General features: G+C 37.5%; 3 protein-coding genes across 3 annotated transcripts; all 3 read left to right on the top strand.

Annotated features, from left to right (window-relative positions):
- The first annotated feature begins 1,168 nt into the window (after positions 1–1,168).
- On the top strand, positions 1,169–8,089 carry LOC126790207 (ureidoglycolate hydrolase). The gene is made up of 12 exons (XM_050516366.1): positions 1,169–1,389; positions 1,483–1,568; positions 1,964–2,038; positions 2,778–2,906; positions 5,637–5,723; positions 5,910–6,112; positions 6,206–6,308; positions 6,630–6,721; positions 6,803–6,865; positions 7,098–7,338; positions 7,616–7,656; positions 7,789–8,089. Exons 1-12 carry the CDS (start codon positions 1,192–1,194, stop codon positions 7,884–7,886), a joined length of 1,416 nt encoding a protein of 471 aa, XP_050372323.1. The 5' UTR covers positions 1,169–1,191; the 3' UTR covers positions 7,887–8,089.
- Positions 8,090–13,083: 4,994 nt separating this feature from the next.
- LOC126791190 (protein WVD2-like 3) lies at positions 13,084–17,061 on the top strand. The gene is made up of 7 exons (XM_050517604.1): positions 13,084–13,172; positions 14,896–15,446; positions 15,672–15,760; positions 15,858–15,951; positions 16,047–16,118; positions 16,281–16,391; positions 16,559–17,061. Exons 2-7 carry the CDS (start codon positions 14,904–14,906, stop codon positions 16,847–16,849), a joined length of 1,200 nt encoding a protein of 399 aa, XP_050373561.1. The 5' UTR covers positions 13,084–13,172; positions 14,896–14,903; the 3' UTR covers positions 16,850–17,061.
- Positions 17,062–22,184: 5,123 nt separating this feature from the next.
- On the top strand, positions 22,185–26,137 carry LOC126790419 (uncharacterized). The gene is made up of 6 exons (XM_050516636.1): positions 22,185–22,709; positions 23,813–23,978; positions 24,303–24,479; positions 24,579–24,662; positions 25,185–25,266; positions 25,395–26,137. Exons 1-6 carry the CDS (start codon positions 22,339–22,341, stop codon positions 25,841–25,843), a joined length of 1,329 nt encoding a protein of 442 aa, XP_050372593.1. The 5' UTR covers positions 22,185–22,338; the 3' UTR covers positions 25,844–26,137.
- Positions 26,138–27,312: the final 1,175 nt, after the last annotated feature.

Genomic DNA, 27,312 nt, shown 5'->3' with positions numbered 1-27,312 from the left:
CCATTTTGAAGAATGAACATGAGGTTACGGGATGTTCAATATCTATATGTTAACGCTACGCCCTTTAATGGGCTAAACATCGTGAATGCTCACCGTTTTAGGGTTTGATTGGCTCAAAAGCCCATTGCATGTATTATTAGCTCACGAGGGCAGTTTCATAAGTTCACTGGTTACACCCTATTTATCTCTATAAATACGCCTCTCCTCTCCACATCAAGGTAAGCCTCCACATCTCCACTCACACATTTTCTCCTACCTAACTCTACATGTCTATCTTTATAGCTGACTTAGTCATCGAAGCGTTGAAGGCCGGCCAGCCCAGTCTTTACCCCGTGATACCGTGTGTTTGTGGTTTACAGGTGATCGAAGAGCTTCATCAGTTCACCGGAATCCCAACGTAATATTTGGCGTTATAAGGAGGGTCCTTGTTCATTTTCATACATCATGTACCAAATCGTCCAAGTAGCCAAATAACATGTACTATAGGAGTAATTTACCCAAAGTTAAAAACTCAACTCATGAGAGAAAGGAAAATTGGCAAAATTATCTCCACACGAGGTATTGGCGGTAAGGAAAAAACTGCCATGGCAATCGTGGATTGAGGCTCAAACGACATGAGAGTGGATAAGTATAAATAGTGAGATTACATCCCTATGGTTTCATGTCAAAGCTAATACACCTTAGATGATGAGTAAAACTGTTAATATTTGAGTCAACAATTATTTATTTTAGTGGCCGGTTATTCTTAAAACTAGCCTCGTGCCCGTGCGATGCACATGTTATGATAGCGTGTGATTGCAAAATTCTTCAAATCGTAGAGCAAAAAATCTCCGTTTAGATTGGGATCGCAACCTTGCCATCGTTGTGCACTTGTGCTACAGATCGTGCGCGTGTGCCCGCCGTTAATGCTCTGGTGTACAGATGATGAGTTTTACAATACTACCCCTTTTTTATGCTCCTCCAATTTTCTGCACTTTCGTCTATATAAGGGTCTTTTAGGAACTTCATTTTAATGGATGAACACGACATCGGTCTCATGTCACCACCCACAAAAACACAAAACAACAGAAAAGTATTGCAGAAACAAACAAATTCAGTGTCAGATTGCCACCCATACAATCCCATCTAAGAAACTCAAACGTGATAACTTCTGCAGTTTGCTTGCTAACAAATCCTGAAACTCAGAAAGCAATGCCTCCCAGATTCTCCCTTTCTGAACTCTCTGTGCTCTCCTTCTTCTTCTTCCTCTGTTTCTTCACTGCAATCATCGCTCATAACAATGAAGACCCAACTATCAAAACAATGGAAGACTTCTCAGGCTACCCAATTCACGAGTCACACTCTCACCTTTCTTCACTATCAGTTGATGCTCGTGGTTTACAGAAACAGGTGCAGTATTCAAATTTGCAGACTTTGGCTTATTTCTTAAAGCATGTTTCTTGATTCATATATGAGTTCATTCTGTGAAAGTTTTATCTTCAGATTGATGAACTTGCTAGTTTTTCGGATACACCTGCCCCATCAGTGACCAGGGTCTTATATAGTGAGAAAGATGTCTTGGCCCGTAGGTATGTGTGTCACTCTCAAATTTTTTATTCAATAAATTTGTTTCCAACCATGTCTTTGATTTATCTTTGGATGCTGCACTAATGTATAGATAACACGAATTTGAGTTACATATTCAGACTTTCAGTTATCGAGTGTGTTCAAGTTACAGACTATTACACAGATGTTATATGGATCGACTCAAACAACAAGTATTGGATTGCATAGTGTGTATATTTATAGGATAGCTTATATGTTTGAGTTTGAAGTTAAATATGTAAAGTTTACTGAAAATTTGCAGCTACATGATAAAATCAAATTCAAAAAATAAAGGTAAGCACACAGATATTGTGATTTATGTCAAGAACTCGAGATGTAATCTAACTTCAGTATGTGGCTGATAATTTTTCTTGGACAGATTCATCAGGAACTTGATGGGACTCTCTGGTTTGTCTGTTAGGGAGGATGCTGTTGGTAACATATTTGGTCGATGGTGAGTATCCTATGTCCAACTCTGAATTTGTTGGGTAATCAAGTCCCTTTAGATTTACAATATGATCCAATGTTATCATTCACATTAGTTTTTATCCAGTGTATGGTCCTTTGCATTGAATGATTCTCTACTTTAAACCCACTACATGATAGATTGCAGTAATTTGATCTCCACAGGACGCGTCCTAAACCCCCGTAATGGGAGAATATTAGTCGAGTAGCTGTGCATCTTTATGAATGGATATTGATACTACTTTGAATTACATGTAAAGTATCTAAAGGTTTAACTTATGTAGAATCAAGCGATATGAAGTACTTTTCTTTTTCAGAAATAGCATAAAGGAACAACCTTTACTATAGAAACACAACCCCTTTAAGCTCTGTACTATATGGATGGAAGCATTCTTCCAGCAGGGTTGACGAGTGACTAATCCATTAATTTGTATTGCAAAAATTATAGTTGTACTTATGCCTGCATATACATTTACTTCTCATCATTTCCCATCACAGCATGCATGCTTGGGTCGGGATTGGACTACCTCACACATATAGTCTCAATATAAATCTTCTTGACCACACCTAAATTGTCTGACCTGCTTAACATGACATTAAAAGGTTCACTACTTATAATAAGCTCAGATCACCTTCTCTGTCATATATAGCTGTGTACATTGTTCTTTCTGTGATACTGTTTAACCATTGGGTTGACAAAGCTCTTGGTCTTGCTTGTCTGCATGCAGGGATGGCTCTAATCCAGAGCTTTCTGCTGTTGCGACAGGTTCACACATTGATGCCATTCCATACTCTGGAAAGTACGATGGAGTTGTGGGGGTTTTGGGTGCTATTGAAGCCATCAATGTACTAATAAGGTTTGCAGCTTCCTTGATTGACACACACACACACACACATCTTAAACTTTCAAAGTAACTAGATAAGAAAATGGATGCTTTGCACTGGGCCATAGTTTATCGCTTCCAACATTTATAACTGAGCGTGTCTATCACAGAAATACCTTGAAGTTGTTGTCTGTGGTTTAGTCTTTTTTTTTTACTTAAGAGATTCATATAATCAACCCTATTGTCGTATACAAGAATGAGCTGATACTAAATTTGTCATCTGCTTTCCATCAAAAGTGGAATAAGTTGGGAGTTGGGGCACTTGAAGAGAATTGATAACAACATGCTGTCTTCTAATGGACCAGCAAAAGTTAATACATTCAGAAATCTCGGATTTATTATTCTCCATTGACCTGTAAAACTATTGCTCCTAATAAACCCTAAACTTGTAGGAAGTATTTGGGCATGCCTATCATCCACTATAGAGTTATAAGCTCACTTATGCTAGTCTGTTTGATAAAATCCAAAGCTGATTATCCAGCTGGAAGAGTAATGTTTTAAGTATGGCTGGCAGGGTCACTGTTGTTCAGTCTGTTACGTCATCTTATCCCATTTATACTTTGCAAACTGCTAGATTTCATATTAGCCTCTGTGATAAAATTGATTAGATGAACAGGCATTTTATATGGGTTGACACTGAAAATAAGAAAAACGTTCATCTGGTTAATTGGGAAATTGCCTGCCAACCTAAGCTTCTAGGTGGTTTGGGAGTGAAGTTAACTGCTGATATGAATCAGGTTATGCTATCTAAAGCCAGTTGGAGAATTATGCAGAAGGGTAATGGGCTCTGGCCTTCTATATATAGTGCTAAGTACCTTAATGACGCTTGTTTAATTGAAGAAGATTATAAACCCCCTTCTGACTGCCCTAATACTTGGAGGGGCATTGCTTTTGGTGCTGAGCTTTTTAGAAAGTGTCTAACATGATGAGTTGGTGATGGAAAATGTATCGGTTTTGGCTTGACTCTTGGCTCAGTTCCAGTTTTCTTATCAGATTGGCTCTTCCTTCTGCTAATATTAATGTGAATACAGTTATCTATGATTTTTGGTGTGATAGTGGGTGGAACATGGACCTTCTTAATAGCTTAGTGTTAAGCGATATTGTTAGTCTAATTATCAGTGTTCCCACTGGTTTTTGAAAACTGTGGCAAGGATTTCACATTTGGGGTGAAACTTGTAATGGTAACTTCTCTGTCCTGCTTATAATCCAAGTTTGACTTGAGCAGGCCCCAAAATTCTCATTGGATTACTATCTGAAAAATGGCCATTCCTTCCTAAGTTGAAAACTTCTCTTTAGACTGTTGTCTACAAAAAGTTATTGACAAATGTTCAGAGAATTAGATTAAGGTTCTCTATTGTGACTCTATTTGCCATAATGCTGATGAAACTCTTCTGCATCTGTTTAGAGATTGCCCCAGATTTATTCAAAGTATGTTCTTAGGTCTGGTATTTTCAACTCCTTTTCTCTTGATTGGAACGGTTGGATTGCTACTCAGAGTATTGCAATGAATATTCTGCAGAAGAATATCAAGTACTGCAATCCTTTTGTTTTCATTTGCTGATTCATCTGGAAATGGAAGATAAGGCTGGGTTCGATTCAAATTTTGTCATGCCTTCCTGTCCTGATATGATTATCTGGAAGTTTATTGATGAATGGAGTGCTCCTAATCTAAGAAGAATATTGAGACTATCTGCAGTCATGCTTATCTTGCTTGGTAAAAGCCTGCTGACAATTTCTTTAAGTTACATGTGGATGGAACTAGGAACGCTGTCTCTGGAACAATTTGAGCTGGAGGTGTGATAAGGGACCAGTTTGGGAATTAGATCATTGGTTTTCAAGTGAACCTTGGTGTTGGTGGAAGTCTGGATGCTGAGGCCTGGGGATCATTTTTTGGGCTTAAAATGGCTACTGAGAGACACATTATTCAGCTTGAGCAGACACAGCCGGTGTCTGATTCTGCAGTCTTAGTGAAATTAGTTCAAAGTGCTGATCGATCTTGATACTCATCCTCTTGGCTCCCTTATTACCAGCTGATTGAACTTTATAAAAACTATGGGAAAAGCTCAGATCCGTCGTATCTTTAGAGAATGCAATATGACAGTTGATGCTCTTGCAAAGAACAGTGTCAATCATGAGCTTGTCCTCATTGTTTTTGAGAGTTATCCAATTCATGATGCACAACCCTTTCTTGGATAATATTGCTGCTATCTCTAGAGCTAGGAGAAGCTCCTACATAAACTCTTACCTTTTATTTTCTGTTATTTGTTTTTGCGTCAGTTTGACCATGGTTGTAAGCAGAAAACAAAAAATTGATACGTTGGTCATAGTTTGATGGGAAGACCCCTACGCCCAAACTCCAATTTTTGTATGAAAAACCTTGTACCATTGGGTTACAGCAACTTGGTCTTTAGGTCTATGGGTATTAAACCTTCCGTGCATCATCATGTAGTTACAGATTAATTTTCTAAGAACTTTATGCAAATTATCATACATAACTAAGATTCTTATGCAATCTGAAGCTTCAGAAACATGTTCTCTTATGAGATGAGAATAAGTAGATCATTTTAGCCTAGGAAGTTTTGTAATGGAATTTATCCAATATGATACATTCTGCTCTATTTTTTTTTTCAAGGATTTATGTAGTTGCAGGTCTTTTTGGTCACATTATGCTCTATACTGGTTGACTATTTGCCTGTTTGGCAGGTCCGGGTTCAAACCTAAAAGATCACTAGAAGTTATCATGTTCACCTCAGAAGAGCCTACACGCTTTGGAATAAGCTGTCTGGGAAGGTTAGAATCAGCACCTGGTCAGTGTCAAAAGCTGTACTAATTTTTTTATTTACTTTCTAAATGCTTATGCACCGCCTTTAGTTTTTGAGTTACCTTTCGGATTGAAATTTATCCTTTTAATAATGCAATAATATATTGAGTTTCTCCATATTATTGATAAATATGAATAAACAAAAACCTATGCAGCCGCTTAATGGGAGGGAGTGAGACACTTGTTGAAGCTCTCAAGACCACAGTTGATGGTCAAAATATATCCTTCCTAGATGCAGCACAATCTGCTGGGTATACTAAAGATCATAATGATATCTCTAGTGTATTCTTGAAAAAAGGAAGCTACTCTGCTTTTGTGGAATTGCATATCGAGCAGGGCCCTATTTTGGAGGAGGAAGGTAGACCTTTCTCTCATTTATTACTGACATTAAGCATCATACACTTTTCCTCCATCTCTACGAGTTTTAGTTATTTCTTTTCATCTTATGTAGGTATACCAATTGGCATAGTAACTGCCATCGCAGCCCCCGCAAGCATAAAAGTTGAGTTCCAGGGAAATGGAGGCCACGCGGGTGCTGTCCTAATGCCAAATAGGTAAAAAAAAAAAAAAAACAAATCTGTGGGCTATAAGAGCACCATATCTACTGAGAAACAGTTTTTGTTGAAGATTTCTTGCCAGTCTATTTCCCTAAGAATTGTAGATTGGCTGTTGTAGCTAAATAATAAAGTGTGAAATCAAGGTTAACTTGTCATATTTTGCCTGGTGCTTTGGCCTCCCCGCTTCCAAAAGTAACTTTTCAGTAGTTTCTGAAATATCAATTTTGTTCTGCTCCCTTTAATAAGTGAATTTTTCATTTTCTTGATATACTTGTAATTAAATAAAAAGTTAACTGTTGAATGAACCACTGTCCCCAGAAACGATGCTGGCCTAGCAGCTGCAGAATTAGCGCTTGCTGTTGAGAGACATGTATTAGAATCTGGATCTGTTGATACTGTAGGTACAGTAGGTAAGTTGTGTTTCTTTATACATAGGTGTAAGAAGAAGATATGACTTCTTTGGTTCACTTCAATGTTTTCTTTTGCTGTAGGTATTCTGGAACTACACCCTGGAGCCATAAACAGCATCCCTAGCAAATCACACATAGAAATCGGTATGCTTTTGTGTCGATAATTTTTCCAACAAGACTTATAATTGATTCCAAGTCATTAACAGTGACTTGTATCATGGTTTTTCCCTACAATGCTTTGTGGTTGTTGACTGATGATTCAAAAATAACATGGTTTAATTTAAACCCGCTGCATGTTAGTTCTACTATGATTATTGGATTATTGCTCGTTGTATGTGTATATAGATTTGTTTATAGAATTCTTTTATTTCTGCAGATACAAGAGACATTGATGAAGAGCGAAGAAACATCGTAATTGAGAAGATCCATCAATCTGCAATTTCTATAGCCAGAAATCGGGCAGTCAGTTTATCTGAATTCAAAATTGTAAATCAAGATCCACCAGCGCTTTCTGGGAAATCAATAATTCATGTGATGGAGGCTGCATCGAAGGAGCTCAACTTAACCCACAAGCTGATGATTAGCCGGGCTTACCATGATTCATTGTTCATGTCCAGGTAAGAGAAGGCCTCTCACAGGTTGCAGATTTTATAAATACTCATTGCTTCTGCTTGAATTTTTTTACATTTCTATTGTCTTTTTATTATTAGATTTGATTATCAATCTCTGCCTTCAAAAATAAGATTTGATTATCAATTGATCAAGCCAATTATTTAGATTTTTATAGAAGTATATAACTGAATGTTGTTAACAATTTACCTAATAAAAGGTCAAACAACATGGTTCTTTTATACCATGAAAAAAGAGGTTGATAATGTTTTCATATCCTTGCAGAATATCCCCTATGGGCATGATATTCATTCCATGTTACAAAGGTAGAATCTTCACAATTGCTACTATATATTTCTTTTAGTGAATTGAGTTTTTCCTTTAAATGAACTTGTCGAAGATCTGGATCATTGCTTGTATATGTCTTCATATGCCTAATGAAACATTTTGTTTGGCAGGATATAGCCATAAACCAGAAGAGTATTCCTCCTCTCAGGATATATCGAATGGGGTCAAAGTATTAGCCTTAACCCTCGCAAAGTTGTCATTGCAGTGATGTTACTTCCATTTCTGATTTTCTGTTGTCAACAAAGTAACTTCACATATTGGTGAATACATTGACCGTTGCAAAGTTCTCGTTGGGGTGATGTTACGTCAACTGCTGTAACATTTTACACATCGGTGCTATGTAAATATTTTACTTAACCAGTATGGCACAACGGATCGATAAATAAAATATTGGTTGGCATATGAATTGTATAGTTCGTCCAAAAAAAAGAAGAATTGTATAGAGAATTTCATCTACTATGTGGCTCTGCGCATGGTGTATATTACATCATCCTAATCTTGTACCCCTAAGTCGATGAATTCAAGGTTTCACAACATATCAAGAAATCAGCATAACCCAAAACCGACCAAATATATACCATCACCGATCATCAATTAATTTCATGCAACTTAAAGAAATGCTAGCTGAAACAACGTACTGATGTATTGATGTATACAACTTACTCAAAATAGATCACACAATAGTACAGTTACAATTGAAATGTTGGCAAAACCCAGATGGATGGTTGTTTGCTCTTCTTCACTGTCGCTGCTGCATGAGTGGTGTCAACTGCCAAATATCTCTTATTTTTTACATCATACACCAAAATCATGAAAAAAAAAATATATTCAAATCCTATATCATCAGCATCATGATTGATATATATGCAATTCGATAAACATCTTGGAAAATTGGAAGCTAATACACACATGGAGGAGTTATCGCCAAGAAAGAGAGAAACATCACCTAAGCTACTTTTCTCGACCCATCGACACTCGTCAAAATATATAATCGTAACAATGCAATCCTTTGCACTTAAATTTGAGTCAGCACATAAGATCGATCGAGTAACATTTTGCAGATAATTTTGCTTCACGTCCCTATAAAGGCCGACTAATAGAGAACTAAGCTTTCCATTAGGTTGTGCCTGCATGCTACTGACAGACCCAAAAAAAAAAAACAACGTAGCCATAACTCATCGACATCGCCGCACATATACCCGAGAAACAATGTTCTATGCATCAAGAGAAGCCGTCACATTGTAGCACCAAGAAGCTTTCTAAATTTTTAAGTTCCAGTTTAAGCAATACACTTACACGTCTACTTAAACTTCGGAGAGTCATAGATCAGAACAACACACCCCACAGGCCTTGATAAGAGCAACACAGCCCACAGGCCTTGATCTTTGACCCGAGTTGACTTTTGTAAGTTTTATTTCGATAGTGAACAAAGACTTGAAGACCAATCTGCTACTAGAACAAGTAACCATCAGGACCCGGATATGTTCACTTGTAAAAGCTACCATGAGCTTTTTGCTTCCCTGAATTATAAAAATTTGTCGGTAATTTGCTACCATAGGTTTAAAGCATTGTTGCCCTACAAAGTAATTATATAGAATTATGGTTTATTAGGCGCCCTTCTTAACCTCTCCTTCATTCTAATTTTCTTTCATTTATGTACGCCCAGAGTTCACTGGTTCCTACTCTAGAAAGCACTTACAAGTCCCTCAGCTACTTTATCGCGTGTTCGACACGGATATGTATGAATACGCCCAGATACGAGTATCGGAAATGGACACGGCCCGGACACGCGAGTATTTGAATCAGACACGCCCCAACTCGGCTCGAACATGCGAGTATCCGCATCGGACACGCAGACACGCACCAACTCATGATAAAAGTGAAAAGTGCTTATGGTGAGATTCAAACATTGGTCATCCAAGGCACCCAACAACTCCTCAACTATTCCAACAGATTCAGTTTTTGTTATATTTATGCACACTTTAATATATATAAAAAGAGAAACTCGTGATAAAAATAAGAATGCTTGTGGTGGGATTCGAACCTTGATTATCTAAGGTACTTATCAAGTCCTTAGTCATTCCAACAAGTTATGTTTTTATCATTTAATGCACACTTTGACATATATATACATCTAAATACTTTCAAATTTATAAATTATTTTTTAAATAAATATATATATATTAAAAATAATATTTAATTAACGTGTCCACAACGTGTCCGTGTCTAAAAAAATTATATATATTGTGTCTACGTATTGAATCATGTCCAATACAGATACCCCTCAAAATAAGCTGCTAGCTAGCCTGGTCTCCAACAACAACAAAAGTCACAAGCTGATCACAGCTCACACCTCCATCTGAATGATCTGATATTCATTATCTACGAGTAATTCGCCTTCAACAACCCACTGATCAACATTAATTGTATATATAACGTACCTTGCTTTCGGTTCACCATATATAATTGTTAATTTAAATATGTGACTTAACCTAATTCCTCTCTCAACCACTGCATGAATGTTTAGAACGTATCAGATACCTCGAGCAACTCTTGTTTAACAATATTGTTTTCTGGCATTTCTTCACTTCCTTACTAATTAGGTGACATGCATGCATGCAAAGCTCTCATTTGGTGCTCTGTTATATTGTAAAGAATAATGCTTCTTATTTTTAAGGATATCGAAATATTCTCGCTACCCATTATATATATAAAATCGATCACCATCCAATCTATGTCGTCTAGCTCGATCGTATTGGTGGGATTAATCATTTTTCTTTCCGAATAATTCATCTTCATTTCTTTCCACCCTTTGGAATAAACTGTTGATAGAAGTTCTAGGTTTAGTTTAGAGCTCATACTTCTCCTTAACCAAACAAAAACTCTAATTACATTGATGTGAAGATTGAATAAATTTTATGGGTCCAACATATATGATCGATATATTGGATATACATGGATTTTGATGTTACATGTAATTAAGATTTCTGAACTTCTTGAACTGCTTATAACATAGACATATGAACTATTTATTACTATACATGTGGGGATCCATCCGGTCTTGCAATATAGTTAGAAAGACAATTGTATGGTCAATGTCTACTTAATTATAATTAATTGTAACAATGTCTATATATATATTGGGATTTAACTAAAGCATGAGAGGGGTTGTTGAGCTTCTTCTTTCTTTTGTTCTATTCACGATCACGAGTTTTGAAATTGGGAGTGATGTATTTATTAATTAGAGGGTGTTAGGGCTTTATGAAAAGGGTTAAACAGAAATAATCAAGGGATGGGCCTAACTGCCTAATCAATAATTATAGATGGTACGTCTACTCTTTTCGTTGCTTTATGTTTAAGATATGATTCAAATGTATGAACACCATATCCATCTATTTGATAATTTGACAAGCTTTCTCTGTTATGGCCTCTAACCCCGTCACATTTAGCGCCGACAATTTCCAAACTATGCTAAAGGATCGAGGCAATTACATGAAAATGATCAAGACCATAGGTCGCAAGTTTGTTGGAAGACTTTGTACTTGTGTAGTTGGTCAATTTTGGTAGGAAATGAGAGATCCCACATTTTATAAGTTATGAATAATATCTAATTGTACCGAAGCTTTTTATGATTAAAACCAAACATCTTAAAGGTGGCTAAGTTGAGACAATATCAGTACAGTTGGTTCACGGATCATATTTGTCGCTGTTTAACATAGTATCAAAGTGGGTCATTCTCACGTCGCGCCTCTAATATGTCGTGAACTTGAGTTTGGGTGCCACTTTGTCATTCTATTATCATCGGAAGGTTTCCGATTTGATTGTCACCAAGTGTCCATTGAAGATGGCCTTGGGTTTGTTCCGTCCCGGCCACAGTGTATGTTAATCTATTTCACGTGAAGGGACGTGTTGGAGAAAAAAAATCTCACATTTGAAAAGTGATAAATACAATAAAGTTTATAAATAGGTGTATAATATCCAATTGTACCGAGACCTTTTGTGATTAAAACTCAACACTTTAAAAATGATTAAGTTTGGATAATATCGGTACAGTTGATTCATGGGCCACACATGTCGCTGTTTAATAATTCTCTATGCACTTCAAAATTTTGAAGACAAAATTACCAACATATTACATATCATTTGTTCCTGGATTTTGGTACGACATATGTTATAAGGATGTGTTGGGCATGTTTACCTCTCAATTGATGGAAGAAAGCTGTGATGGAAATATGTCACTCACTGCATACTTACTACTTAGTGTCGAATTGAAAAGCTAACTAGTAACCACTAATTAAGCATGCAATCTTATTCCTTATATAGATTTTCTTAAAAATTTAATTAATTTCAAGAATCAATAATTAATTAATTTCTCACATTTTCCATCTTATAAAAGAGAAAACAAAAACTGCAGAGCAACTCACAAAGAGATCAAATTAGAATCTAGAGTTAGACATGAAAGGCAACTAAGAGAAACTGGATAAATTGAAAAGGATAAGATCACAAATGCTCTAAAGTGGTTAGGGTGTCAGTTAAGAAATTAACCTCACGCCAAACAAGCAGAACAAGACAGACTGAAAGAGGCGCGCAAACTCTTGAATCGATGTCTAGAGCTATAAACTCTATTCATCAAGAAACATAGACATGATATTTAAGGGCATCAATTAGTCGTTTGGATTCGCTTTCCACAATAAGTAGAAATTAGTTAGACAAAACTTTCACACATTTACTTGTAAAAAAAATCTTAAAAGAATATAAACAAATCAAAAAACTAAAACTTGAGATCCTCGTTGCTTCTTACAATGACCTTAAATTTAGTGAGTCACTTGTCTAATTAAGAAATTTTGACACATAAACACAAATGAAATGTCGCCTGATTAGACGCTACTTACTTGTCTAACTAGCAAAGTCTCTCGCACATAAACACAATTGAGATATCCCCTAATATAAGACCCTATTGGCCATAATAGTCTCTCCGTCAACCACAGCCTCAATACAAGAAACTACATCCGAAATAAAAACCATAACACAAGATTGCCACTACTCATCCCATCCCAAACTTAGCCATGCCCATGTCATCGTAACCGTCTGAGATCTCGAGTCTGATTAGTGACTGACTTAGTTACCACTCTGAGATCAGGAGCAATTTAGGTTTCGCCTTCTCCCACTCGATGCTTTCCGAAAGCTTTACTTCATTCGGACAAGACATTCAACTCCAACAACATAATAAGAAAAATGATTAAGAGTCTTGCACTTACCAAAAAGATTTGAAAATAGGGGAATATGCTTCTGCCGTCACATGTAACCCCGTTACATGGCGAAGAGGCACTTGTCACTTGTGCAAGTGCATATATAAGAAACACACTAGAAAGATTTAACAGCTCGATAAGGCCCGTGTTCCCTCAGAGCGGTGCGCACTGTGCAAAACAAAGACAAAGGCTCTCTCTTCTCTTCCTCCATCTTCCCCCACCTTTGAAACTTCGGACCTAAACTGGTGAGTAATCTACCACATTTGCCTGCTCTCCTTCTTCTGGATCCATATGCTTTCAACCCTTTTGTGTTTGATCTGTTTTTCTGGTCATTAGTCATTACTGTGTGTTTGATTTCGTCGGTGTTTTTTGAGTTTGGGGATTGTTGAGTCTGTTCTTTGAGGGATATGAGTTGAAGGGTGTCGGTTTAGATCTTTGGTTTCGGAGTTGGGATAATGTAGCTGAGTAAAGATACGATTTTTAGAAAACAAAGTTAATTGGGTTTTGGTGTGTTGTTCTTATCTGGGATATTGGAAAGTATTAGTCTTGTAGTTTACTGAAATGTGGGTTGTTAATGTTTTATAGAATTGAGTCCATTTTTTGCTGAATGTGGTTCATTTTATAATTTGTTTTTGGGTTATATGGGTGTGTGTGTTTGAGAAAAAATGTTTGATTTTTGAAGAATAATGAATGTGGTTGATCAGGTAGAGCAAATGTATGTATTTGATTCAGTTGGATTGGGTTGTTTTGGCCCTAATCAAGTTAAAAAGTTTTGTTTGTTTTCTTGTGTATGCTCCTCTGGTGTTTCTTTGAGAGATTAGATGTGTTGGTTGTGGTTGCTGGAAATGAAAGTTTGAGTTATGGGATCCTTATCTTTGTTATTCAAGCTCAATGTATATGGTGTAATGGTTATGTTTTGATTTAGTACTTAGGAGTTAGCAATTTACCTTACATTTGAATGTGAAGGTGACTACATAAATGGGTGACTTCTTTTTTAAGGGATTCTCTATGTTTGGTGAAATAAAGTTATTTTTTAATATATATATTTTTTCTGTTCTAATTCTTTTTCCACCTCGGCAAACTCCCAGGTGTTATATTGACTCATTGTTTGAGTTGCTACCTACATTTTACGTTTCATTTCAAATTTGTAGTGTTCTTCTCCTTGTCTGCACACCTCTTGGGAGGCAATGATTCTTGCTTAAATTTTATTATTTTAAAGTTTTAGCAGCTCTTTTCACTTTTACCGTGCACATCACCTAAGGCGTACTCTTTTATTTCCCTCAGTTGGTCTGATAACCGAAGGGCTAGCTTTGTAATTTTTTCCTTTTATATTCCCCACTTTGATACTGCTAGCATCTCGATTTCTCTGCAGCAAAATTAAAATCTAACTTTTTTTCTCCATGGCAAAAATTGACAACTGATTTCTTATAATTGAACTATTGATGCTGACAGAGATAGAGAGATCACTAAAATTTGAATAAAAAGTGGGGTGGACCCTTTGATTAATGAATTTTGAATCTGCAGGACAAAGTCTTTCTATGGGGCATCATTTCAGTGGATGTTCATACATGAAGACAGTTTTAATATTACCTTGAAGGAAAATTTCTTTTAATTCTTTGGTCATAAAGGGCAGGGCTTTTTTTGGTGGTGGTGGTGGGGGGGGGGGGGGGGGGGGGGGCGGGGGAACTAATTCATACAGAATGTTCAACTGATGTTACATGCTAAGTAACCAATTACTCGACTCACATATAAATCTTTCCCACTGTACTGACTCTATCACTGTTTTCTCTTTTACAATTACAGCATTCTTTAAAACTTTCTTTTTTACTTCTCGAAATACTGTCTCACACATTGTTTTTCTCAAAATTTGAATCTCTGTTCCCTCTCTCCTCCATATAAACCCTTTTGAAAAAAAAAAAGATTTTCTCTTTAGAAGCGATATGACTGTGATGTTTATCTTTTGTATAGTAAGTCCAATGGCGATAGAAGTTACAGATATTTGCATAGACAAGGAGTCAGATGGTGCTGTAATTTATTCAGATGCTTCAAATTACTCAAGTCGTGAAAGAATTCCCAATGATCATGCAATTTCAGAGTCATATGAGCATACCCAAAATCTACCGGAGACCACTGAAGTGAAGGATTATGAAGTAAAGGAATGCACTACCGAAACCTCTGTTGACATTTCCCAATTGAGTCAGAATGAAAATGCTAACGGAAATCAGAATATATTAAGCTTGAAGCCTGAAAATGGTAAGCCTCTGGAGAAGGTTCAGCGGGATTCAGAGAAAATAAAGGATGGAATCAAGTCACGCCCATATCTTAATCAAGCATCAAAACCTTCTTCAGGAAATGCTAAAACAAAACACACTATTCCGCGGCCATTTACCTTAGCAACTGAAAAACGTGCTTCAAGTGGAGCTCGCAGCATCAGTGCAGTACTTGAATGTGGTAATGGCATCAATAAATCATCCAATTCAAGCAATCCGCGACATCTTAATACCACAAAGCATACCCAGGTATCTAACTCACTTAAGTATATCCAATATTCATTGCTTCAGTCTCCTGTATTTCTCTTTGGAAAGTCACTTTGCAACACGTCACAGTCTTGCACGTACAACTTATATATTGTTGCATTGAAATATGAGAAAAACATTTGTCATGCTTTCCATTTGGCTTTATTGTATGCAATAATTATTCGTGTTGAAGTTTAAAGTTCTTGATTACCATAAACATCTTTGCAGCCGATATCACCTTTGCTACCAAGGAAGTCATTTCAACCTGATGGCAAGAAGCATCCTGATGAGGAAGATACCTATTCTGTTGCTTCCTCGTATCCTACTATAATTTGAAGTGTTAATACGATTGCTTTGGTCCCTTATCCACTAACTACTATACATTTTTTATTGTGATTCCTTAAACATGCATAGCACAGTAGCCTCTGTACGAACTATTAGGTCCAGGACAACAGTGGCATCAGCTCCAACGTTTAGAAGTAATGAACGTGCAGAGAAAAGGAGGGAGGTAGTGCCTCAACTGGTTCTTAGTTATTTCATGGCTTGTTGGAGTAGTAATCCCTAATATTTTACTTCTTACATGTGTTGCGTTTATATATTTAGTTTTATTCAAAATTGGAGGAGAAACATCATGCACTCGAGGCTGAGAAAAATCAAAGTGAAGCAAGGACCAAGGTTTGATTCTTATTCACGTATATATTACCTAGAGTAGTAGTTTCTCTCTCTCTCTCTCTCTCTCTCTCACTCACTTCTTTTGATCTATACATAGAAATAGTTCTGGTGGGTTCTTAAATATTATTTTCTTGGCTTTTTGTTTGGCCGTTTGGAATCTTCAAGGAAGAGAAAGAGGCAGCTGTTAAGCAATTGAGAAAGAGTTTAACGTTCAAGGCAAACCCTATGCCAAGTTTCTACCATGATGGACCTCCAGCTAAGACTGAACTCAAAAAGGTCATACTGCAAATTCATTTAAATCTGTTCGTTTTTGGCATTTGGGATGGTTAGAGGATAGATGCTCATGGTTACAAAGAAAAGAGTAACATTATAGACAAGATACAAATAATATGTTATATTAAGGCAGCCCAAAATTACAAAAATTTTCCTTGTCTCGATTACAGCTGCCCCCTACTCGAGCAAAGTCACCAAAGCTTGGGCGCAGGAAGAGCTGCAATGATACAGTCAAGGTATCCCTGGGAGAAGGAATGAAAGAGGCTACTGGTCCTGCAATTCGACACAGTATGGGTAGCTATAAAAATGATGCTTCTGTGCAGAGTAAGGATCAGATTAACATTCAAAATGGCAACGCTGATTGCAAGATTGATGAAGAGCCTACCAAAGTGGATGAGATAAGCAAGTTCATTCCAACAAACCTAAATGGACAGCATATGGACATAATTGTTGAATCCTGAGTTTCTGATGGGTTCCCTAATTTATGAGAGGAAAAGACGTCATTTTCTGTCTTTATCTTGTGATGATTTGTTCTAAGTATGCGCACTTCATGTTTCATCAACTAGCACTCTAGCAGTCACTTGTTGCATTGTTTGTGTAATGTAGAAGTGTACATCCCCTGTAATTTATGTGCACTCATGTATATGAAGAATTGAAAAGTTATTTATTTTCATTGAAGAGTACCTGTACTCTTGCTTGAATAATCTAATTAATTATGGAGATCAATCTGCTTGGGTATATAATTTCTTGTCCCAAGAGTAAGAAATATTATTTCTGTTTACTTCTGCCACTATATAAAACAAAACAGAATATTACTTGGCATGTGATCATGCTATAGGATAGCACTATGTGGCATTTAGTGATATAAATCTATGTTCTCACTGAAGATTGTGCAGTTAGATCTCTGGTTTACATGATGTCTGGTAAATGATGTAGTGAAACCATTATAGAGATTGATGAAAAGTTAGAGAGGTAACGTAGGACCGTAGGTAAGGCACATTAATCTCTGCTTTGGTAGGTTGGAAATCATGCTTTGTTGGGGATAGAAATCCTTTTCCCGTATTAAGGCTTTGAAAAGTCCTATAAAGTCAACAAAGAAAAAAAAGATACTGTTAGAGAATAAAGTGCTTATTGTTGTAGTAGTTTTGTTATTGAACAGTAAAATACAAAGGTATGCCTCATTTATGGAAGCAAAATTCCTACCCAAAAGCATATATGCTTTTGAATTTGCTTAATTTTTTTTCTTATTCTCAAATGGGATGTCACTTCATTAAAAATTTGAAATTGTAGTGAGGCAGACGATGCAAGATAATTGATTTGCAGTGGATTTGTTCTGTCAAAATTGGTGTTACTACTTACACCTGTAGACTTTAGAAACCTAGACCCTTAAGTATAGTCTCATTTAAAAATGGTGTAAATTATGTCTGAACTCTGAAGTAACATGACACTAGCAGAAGTTCAGAACTCGAATTATTTTCGGTCGAATTAAAGGCTTCGTCTAGTCATCCAGTAAACTTATGGCAAAGCCTTCTGTTCTGAGCTGCTTGTCTTACCTTTCTTCATGAATTTGGTTCGTGTCGAATTCTAAACCTTTGCTCTGCTAGGGGATGTTATACATGAAACCATTGACTTTGGTGTTGCTTAAGACAGCTAGTTCTGAACTTTTTTTTAAAGAAGAATGTAAATGGAGTAATGCTTCATATCAACGCAACTGCACATAGCCACATTCAAAATTCTATATGCTGATTAAGCATATATGCAAATTGATCTCCAAAATGTTTGCTTCTCACTTTCTCAGCCAACTTAGTATGTGTGTTGTACTTGACGGTGGATATGTAAAACAATATTTCTAACACGTTCTAAAACATACTATCTTAGTTCAACTTCAACTAGCTTTAACAAGAAACCTGTGATTGGTTCACCCAATTAATTAGGCTGTCTTACGTAGCATTTACACCATGTTCCTAGAGAGTCATCAACTGATATATGAAGATGGTAACGCAAGCACAAATACACTATACGAGATGAATTGGACCAAAAGGAGTCATCGACTATTATCTGAAAATGGAACACCACATTTCATCCCAGATCGCTAGGAGTCATCGATTGGTACATAAAGAAGGTTTCACTCACAGATTAGTTCATGCGATAAATTAGGCCAAAAATCGACATGTATGGGGTGTGTGTGACATTGTGTGCCAATGTTCATGATCAGACTCATGGACCATGTCATAAACAAATCATGTGTCCGTCCATAAAAACTAGGTGAATAGCTAGGAGCGGGCAGGCATAAAGAAAAGCTCACATTCTGTAATCACATTACCACATGAAGCTTTTGCTTTTACGTCAATTCTGCACCAAATCGCTACTAAATTGTAAGCCAAATTTTAGCTAGAGCAAATTGTCTTCATGTTATTCACCAAACTCTATGAAATGATCAATCCCAACTTTGACAAAGTTTTCCTTGTACTGATAATAAGATGGCTCTGGTTCTTAGCAGAAACTTTGATTTTTCCTTGTGCTTGCAGTTATTCTAAAGCATGACTGAAGAGAAAAACTTCTTAATTGTTTTTAGAAAACAAATTAGGTAAGAAAAAGGGTCTTCTCTAATTTTCTTGCTCAGCTTTACATCAACCACAGTACCACACCAAATGAAGCCTGAAATTGATTTGCAAAGCTTTGTGAAAAGCAAGATATAGCATTGACGGGGGAAGCCGTGGAAAGAGGCATTACTTGACCCACATAACAGACTCTTCTCTTCTTCACGTTATATAAAGGGCCATGAAAAAACTATATTGCATGGCCAAATCAAAATGTAGAAATGAAATGAGCTCTCTCTCTCTCTCTCTCTCTCTCTCTCTCTCTCTCTCTCTCTGTAATCGAAATGAGTCGGAAACAGTTGTTGAGGGGAATGCCGGCTGGTTCGAGGCCATTAGTGGTCCGGAGCAAGCAAAGAACATCACCACTTAATGATCTCGGACCAGGCTTCATTCCCCCCAACACTAGGTTTCAAGCACCCAGCTGCGATCTCACTGTTCACTTCCAGATTGCAAGTATGTATGTATGTATATTCTTGCTTCTTAACCTTCCTCATTCAGTTGCAGCCAAAAGAGAGCCTTTTAAAGACAACAAGAAACTTGTACCGATCGAGCAAGGGGTAGGTATATATAAATCACAGGTATATATATAAACTTAAGCTCGACTATTATTTAAAATCTTTGTTTTTGTGAAGTTGCAACCCGGGAGGTCGTTCTTGCTGCATATATATGAGAATTTCTACAATAGATAGGGCTTATACCAGGCAACAAGACAGTTACCACGTACGTTATGCATGAACTGGGATCCTTGATTCAATGTTGTTGTTCTTTTTATATATAGCTATCTATAGAACTATGTGCATGTATATTATTACACATATATTTGAATCTTCTATTATATGTACGGTCTTGGTTCAGAATTCAACACATATACAGTATATGAGGATAGAATAGAAGGATTATCCTAGCTACATGCATAACTGATCGAAGAGCTTTCGCTCGGTCTAAATCGATCTTTGACAAATTGGTTGGTGAAAGAAAAACCTAGCTACTTCAGCTGGGTTTGGTTGGAAAATATCTATCAACAATTTCTTAGTTTGTATACCAAATCCGTTGGAAAACGGTGATCTCTGAGGGGGTTTGTGTGAAAATGTGACTGAAAAGGAACAAGCAAAAACAAAGTATTCTGTAAATGCATCATCATCTTTCTGTGGTTGAAACTTTTGCCATTTTGTCTTTGCTTGTGGGGGTTTACAAAGAATATAAGCGTTGCCAAGTGAGAGCTTTAATACTCACTTTACGTGAATTCCATGAGATGTAGCCCAGGGAGCATAGGAAGATATCAAAGATGAGCTTTGAATTTACTCCTTTATTTCCAACCTTATGACTGCAATCATAACCAGGGGGGGGGGGGGGGGGGGGGGGCTATAAGGGAGAGAGTCTTGTGCCCCATATATGTTCTTCGATCACCTTTATTAGTAATCCTTGTGGGGGTCAAGATCCTACTGTTGAAGATGAAAACCCTTCACTCAAACTTTTGTAGTCTTGCTGAGGACAACTTAATTATTCTTAGCGTACACCCTACACACTAATTGCTAATATATGTATTCATCATCATTGTCTTTCTCCATGTGGGTTCTTTAAAAACCTTTCCCAGTTCATCTGCAAGACTTAAAGACCATATACATTTGAATCTCTACTGTATACGTAGGGCATATAAGGTAAGTTAAGTTAATAAGTACTAGAATGTTTGGTTGGTAAGGGAATTCACTCTGCGAAATAGTATTCACAACCAAGTGAAATAAGAAGGCCAATTATATCATACGATTCAACAGCAGCACTGTCAGATTAGTGCAGATGGAGGACTGTAGATTCATCGAAGTTACGACTTACATTGCTGAACCGTAGAACTAAACCTAATAATTCGACTAGGGTATGGTACGGTGTTCAATTGTTCATAATCGTGAAGGAGTCAAAAGAGGAGAGACATGCATATCGGTAGGGTATAAATCAGTTCCTATGCTCCATAAAGCCATTGGAATTGAATTGGAGTTCCTATACATATATGGAAGAGTGGTCATTTCTCATATCCTTTCACGTAACCACTTTTTTTTTGTGATTGACCATTTGGAACTTCTGTAAAGTGTTCAACACATTAAATTTGGTCTGAAAAGTTCATATTGAAAGAGTGAAAGAACGAAATTTGTTAGGCATCACCATCAAAATTTTCTTGCTAAGAACATGCTTTAATTCTATAGTTGGATGTGCATATACACAAATATGTTATGTTACTTATGTGCTAATAAGATAGAAAGTGTTGATTATATTATATGCCTTGGTGTAATCCTAGAAGGAAAAGCTTTCAAAAGCTCGTACTTTATATCAGGTGAAAATAATGTAAGTGGACTAGTCAAGAACGTCCAAGATGATCTTTCTAGCTCAATGAGTTGAAAGAAGGCACCCATATATATTAGGGTTCTAACCCTAATCGTCTCTTAAAAGAGCTAAGCTTAACTGCTTAAGACTATAATCCACTACCAAGTCTAACAAAACTAAACATGTATGAAAACCGCATAACTTCTTAATACATAACACTTTCTTAATCCGTTTTATTTTTGATAACTTAAGAAATTTGACTAAAACAAAACGAAACAACGTACGACTAGTAACATGGTGATTTAATGGTGAATTGGTGATCTTACTCTAACTATCATAACCTACTAACATAGTGTAAACTATTCTAGAAATTGCAAGCTCATTACGGGTGCTCCGGGAAAAGTCTTTAATTTAGGTCTGATTCCGGTTACTCGTCGGTTGAACTCGCACGTGACATGAATACCCGACGGCCTTAATTCCAGGTACACAGTTCCTGTCAGTGCCAGGCGTCACCACCTCACTGCTGAAGTCCACTGGCGCCTCATGCACCCGTTTACACCCAATCCACTCATATCGGACAAAAGAATATCTCCCAAACACTAAATAAACCGTCCTTTTTCCTTTCCAAAAAAATATCAACCTTATCCTCTCTAGAATTACACCCAACCACCACCCTCACTCTTCCTCCGCGCGTGAACCTCACTCCCCACCATCTGTCCCTCAAAATCCCCCACGCGCCAAATCGCAGCGTGGGATTTTCTCAAATCATTTTAATCATTACCCCCAATAAACGGCCCTGCCACCGCCACGTCACATTACCGTACTCCCTAAACTAACCGCCTAAATTCTCCGCCTCCTATAACTCACCACCGTCTTTCTCTCTCTAGAAATTTTTCCCAGGCTTTCTCTCTCTAGAAAATTTCCTCCTCCGATTTTTGGATCGGTTTTACTAGGTAGCTCTGGCTCTCTCATTTTCTCGGGAGAATTTGGAATTTTGATTTTCTCGGAAAATTTAGGGTTTCGAATTGCGAGAAGTAATGGAGGAGGCGGTGTTCGATCTGGTGGAGTTCCTCACCAACCCAACGATCACCGAAACATTCGTCGACATTTTGCTCTGCGCAGTTCCGATATGGCTGGCGGTGATGATCGGCCTCGTGATCGGCTGGTCCTGGAGGCCGCGGTGGACCGGTTTGGTCTTTCTCGGCCTCCGGAGCAAGTTCCGTTTCGTCTGCACCGCGCCGCCGGGGTTCGGCGCCCGCCGCCTCTGGCTCGCTTTCACGGCGTTCTCCGCTTTCTCCATTTGCCGCAAGATGTGGTTTGATTTTAGAGGGAAGAGCAAGCCGGCGGCGGCAGGTGGTTCCGGAGCGGCGGCGAGCCGTTCGGGTGAGGGCGGTGGTGACATTGCTGAGTGAGTATCTCTAGCTAGCTTTATAAGCTATAAATTTTTAGCTTTGGATTCAAATTTAAATGTATGAAGTTGAAATCTTTAACATTTAGATTAGGATTTTGTAGCTACATTGTTTGGCACTTGGTGATAATCGGCTTGATGGTGAATGTTAGCTGTTTGGCTTTAGTGAGAATATAAATTGTTTCAATATATAATTCATTGTGTTTTATGATCGACTAGGAACTGTATAATGCTGACTATGGAGGACTTATTAAGCTTATTAGTGATATAATAGAGTTTGATTACTTTGTTTTCTCCGAGTAAGAGATGGTAGGAATAAGTCATCCATGAGATTGGGTTTGGGATACAGAGTGTTTTTCCTGCTGCATTGTCATTTTCACTTGTTAGTTCGTCGGAGTCGATAAATTGGATACTTCACTATCTTATAATTATGGAACTGGTGGTTTGGGGGTGGTGGTTAGGCAATACTTGATTTCAGTTTTGTTACCTCCTGGATGAAGTTGAAAGTTAAATTGCAAGAGTGTTGGCTAGAAGGTATGTAGCTTATTCCAGGTGGTAGCGCATCTTGACAAATGCATTGGTTTCATCCTGGCTTGTCTATCCCATGCTTCTCCAGAGGGTACTTTACCATAGCTTCTTTAAGACATTGTGTGCATTCTGACCTCAGTTATCACGGAGTATGCCAACTGAGGGCACCCAATCTCCTTGGGCAGGCTAAACAAATCGGAATTAATACACAGAATTTTCATTAACCTTGATACCATAATGTTGAGGTAGTGAAATGTACTCAAAGACTAGGACGGTTCTGCTTGATGGTTAATGAAATGTTTCAATAAATTGGTGAGGCGTGCAACAATACTTCATTTTAGTTTTTAAAATAATAATCGGTTGACTCGTGTTGTTATTGGCTTACGTAGTTCAGTGGATCACTAGTTTACATAGGAATGGGAGATGTTTTGTCTTCACAGATGTTGTATATTTTGTAGTTGTATGGATGTTGCCATGCTGCAATTCACACTGTTGCTCTCATCGTTATCTAAGAGCACTGTTGTGCATGAAATATTTTTGTCTCTAATTGCTCATGATTTCCTACTGTCTTGCAGCCTAAGCAATAAAGATGCACAGAGAGTGCAAGATGTCGTCACAGGAGCCGATTTGGATCACCTGGTTAATTTAATTGGAGGGAGAGATGGAGAAATGGAATGGCAAAGTTTGATGGAGAAAACGACCCCAACCATGGCTTATAAAGCGTGGCGCTATGACCCTGAGGTTGAATCGGAGTTTCTCATTTTGTTAATTATTATTGAGCATTAACTAAAATGGTTCTTTTGCTGAATAGTTGGTTTTTATTCATCGGTAAAATGGTTGTGGGAATGCGTACTTCATACATGTTTTTCTTTTTTATATATATATTTTTTCTTTCAATCCTCGGTTAACAACTTTTGTTTTCATGTATGATTATCTTTCAGTAACTTCTTTTATACATACTCCTTCAATCCCCTTCTCTCATCAACATTCTGGTTTCACTGCTTTATACTGTTATGTTCGTACCTTACATTCTAAGTTAAGATCTAATAGCAGTCTTGCTTACAGACAGGTCCCACTGTTTACTGTAGTAGAACTGTCTTTGAGGATGCAACACCAGAGTTGGTTAGAGATTTCTTCTGGGATGATGAGTTTCGGCCTAAATGGGATCCTATGCTTGTACATTGTAAAATATTGGAGGAGTGCCCAGATACTGGAACGATGATTATTCACTGGATTAAAAAGGTCAGTGGAAGATTGGCTTGTATGCAGACTCTGTGCTTAAGTTATTTCACTTTTCATTTAAAACATGCATCTGGTTTCTCACTTTTCTCCACTGTGCAGTTCCCTTTCTTCTGCAGTGACCGAGAATATATAATTGGTCGAAGAATATGGGAGGCTGGAAAAACTTTCTACTGTGTGACAAAGGTACTTTTAAAGGGATCTCATTGTTTGTAGCCTTTCCTTCTACTCTTCTTGCACTTTCTGTTTTCAATAGCAGACTTTGCCACTGTTTTACAATAGGGAAGAAAGTAGTGTTTGGGGGATAAATAATCGTGTGCAGTGATGTAGGATATAATTGTCAGGTCTTGGACTAATTTGAGTTGATTATGACAGTAACTGAACCCACTTTAACTAAAAAGAAAATGTTTTTCATTTGATTATTCAAAGCATAAGAAACTTCTTGAGCTAAATTTGGAAGTTGAGAACTGAAAGAAAAAAGAAGAAAAAAAAGGCAAAGCAATACAGTATTTCTGTTGTTGTCCCTCTTTAGTATGGTCTACTACACTCTACATCTTGTGCAGCCTTTTTTTTTTGGTTGAATGCGCATTGATTGATTCTTTCTGTATGTGGAAAATTCATTCATTGTTGTAGTATGATTTGAAACAAATTTGCTATGTAGGTATGTTTTGTTGCCACATTTAATTTTTTTTTTTTGCACCATTGCAGGGTGTTCCATATCCCAGTTTGCCTAAGCGTGATAAGCCTAGACGCGTGGACCATTATTTCTCTAGTTGGATTATCAAGCCTGGTAATAACTGCAGTGAACTACTTGAAGTTTGCAACAAGAAGTTCACAATCTTTTTGTTGAACTAATGTATAATAGTATATGTTTAAAGTCTTTTGGTTATTTAATTGATTTGGTTGAAATAAATGCAGTAGAGTCACGAAAGGGAGATGGACAGTTATCCGCATGTGAAGTTACCCTTGTCCACTATGAAGACATGGGAATCCCCAAGGATGTGGCTAAGTTGGGCGTTCGTCATGGAATGTGGTGCACTGTGAAAAAACTACACTCCGGCATGAGAGGATACCAGAATGCAAGGAAATCTTCAGAGTCTTGTTTATCACAGTGTGCCCGTATGGCGGCAATCACCACAAAGATATCTTTGGAAGGAAGCACAAATTATCTGGAGGTATCACCAGGAGGTGAAGAAGAGAAAGGTAGAGCATGGAGCATGGAGAAACATGATAATATTAATAATGGCATCGATTGGAAATGGATAGCTATAGGGGGAGCCGTGGCTCTGGTTTGTGGACTTCATACAGGTGTAGTAGGAAAATCGTTGTTACTGGGAGCAGGCCAGAGAATTGCCCGAAGGAGATGAGTCATTATCTGTTTTGAAGAGTTATTATAGTCTTCAACATAGAGATAATCTCTGTATGAGACTATCTGCTATTATTGCTGCACTCGTATTGGCACAAAGATACATCAATTGCTAGCCTCTGCTACTTGGTTTGTTTTTGTGTTTGTTCTTGGGTCTTTTCAACCCCTTTGTATCCAAAAAAAAACATCAATTGCAAAACTATGGTGAATTGTATGGGTAAAATTTTGTATTGGCTTTAAGCCTTCAAAAATATCCTATTCAAATGGGCGAGCAGCGCTTATATATCTATAATTATGATGTTTTGTATGAAAGGGGAACGACGAAGATGGTACATTTGCCGGAGAATTTCAATTTTCAAATCCCATTTATCTCTCCCCGTTTTTTTAGCAAACCCAAGTTGGAACCCATCTCCCCAATGAGGACCATACGTTACATGCTGCACACAGCGGACAGTCTTTCTGAAGGCACTAGGACACTCCCCGGAAGCAGAGGCCGATCAGTAGAAGAGGTTTTCGTGCTCCTTACTACGTCTAAGACAGGACTCTGCAGAGATGATATCAAGGTGTCTGTTGAGGATGATGTGTTTGTTCTAAAGGGAGAGCAAAGCAAGGGGGAGAGCAAGGACTATGCGCCGGTCTAGCTCAGGCTTCAGATCCTACGGCGCACCTTCAGCTTTCGGATAACTGTGACAAGAACAAAGTGAACGCAGAGCTCAAGAATGGTGTTGTCTACATTACCATTCCTAAGACCGAAGGAGCTCAAGGTTGATTATTAGAGTCTTCCGTTTGTTTGTATTGGCTTGTTTAGCTTGTGAAATGGGAAAGCAGAACTGGTACTCAAAACTCGTAAGAGCCGAAAAGACTGACCTTTTTCACTTAATCACTGTATCTAAACCTTGTACACTTTCTAATAATTCACTTCACGGTGATCATAGATTTGTGTCTGGCTGATTAAAAAAATGGGATAGTTTTTGGAGGCACTTCAAAAAGTTACTATGTAATTTGCAATTACCATGGTTGTAACAGCTAACAAGGCGAGTCTGTTTTATGATAGCTTCGATTGTCATCTTGTAAGATTTAATCAAAGCTTCAAATCCTTCAATTTTGTTAAAGATTTTAATTAAACATGTGGATGAACTTCCATGCTACTATATAATCAGTAACAGCCTGCAACTTGCTTGTGGACATAGAAAATGACATGCTCCACGGCCAACATTTTTGTTTCTTTTCTGATTTTGTGTCTGATATGGTCATTTTATCTACAAAAACCATTTTATCTTTAATTAATCTGCAGATTTATATTATACAACCACTTTTTATGTACATTGCTCTCTGCTAACAAGACATGTAAGCCTTTCGTTTGTAAGATTGGATTGTTAGGCTAGTTAGAACATTTGGCTTCAAATTTTCTGTTTAAGGGTGGGAATAATCACGTGGAAGCTCATTAGGCAAGTAGGCAATCAAACTTTA

The sequence above is a fragment of the Argentina anserina genome, chromosome 4 (assembly GCF_933775445.1).
Source record: "Argentina anserina chromosome 4, drPotAnse1.1, whole genome shotgun sequence".
NCBI lineage: Eukaryota > Viridiplantae > Streptophyta > Magnoliopsida > Rosales > Rosaceae > Argentina > Argentina anserina.
Note: the sequence above shows the minus strand (reverse complement) of the source record. Positions and strands in the feature narration are given on the sequence as shown.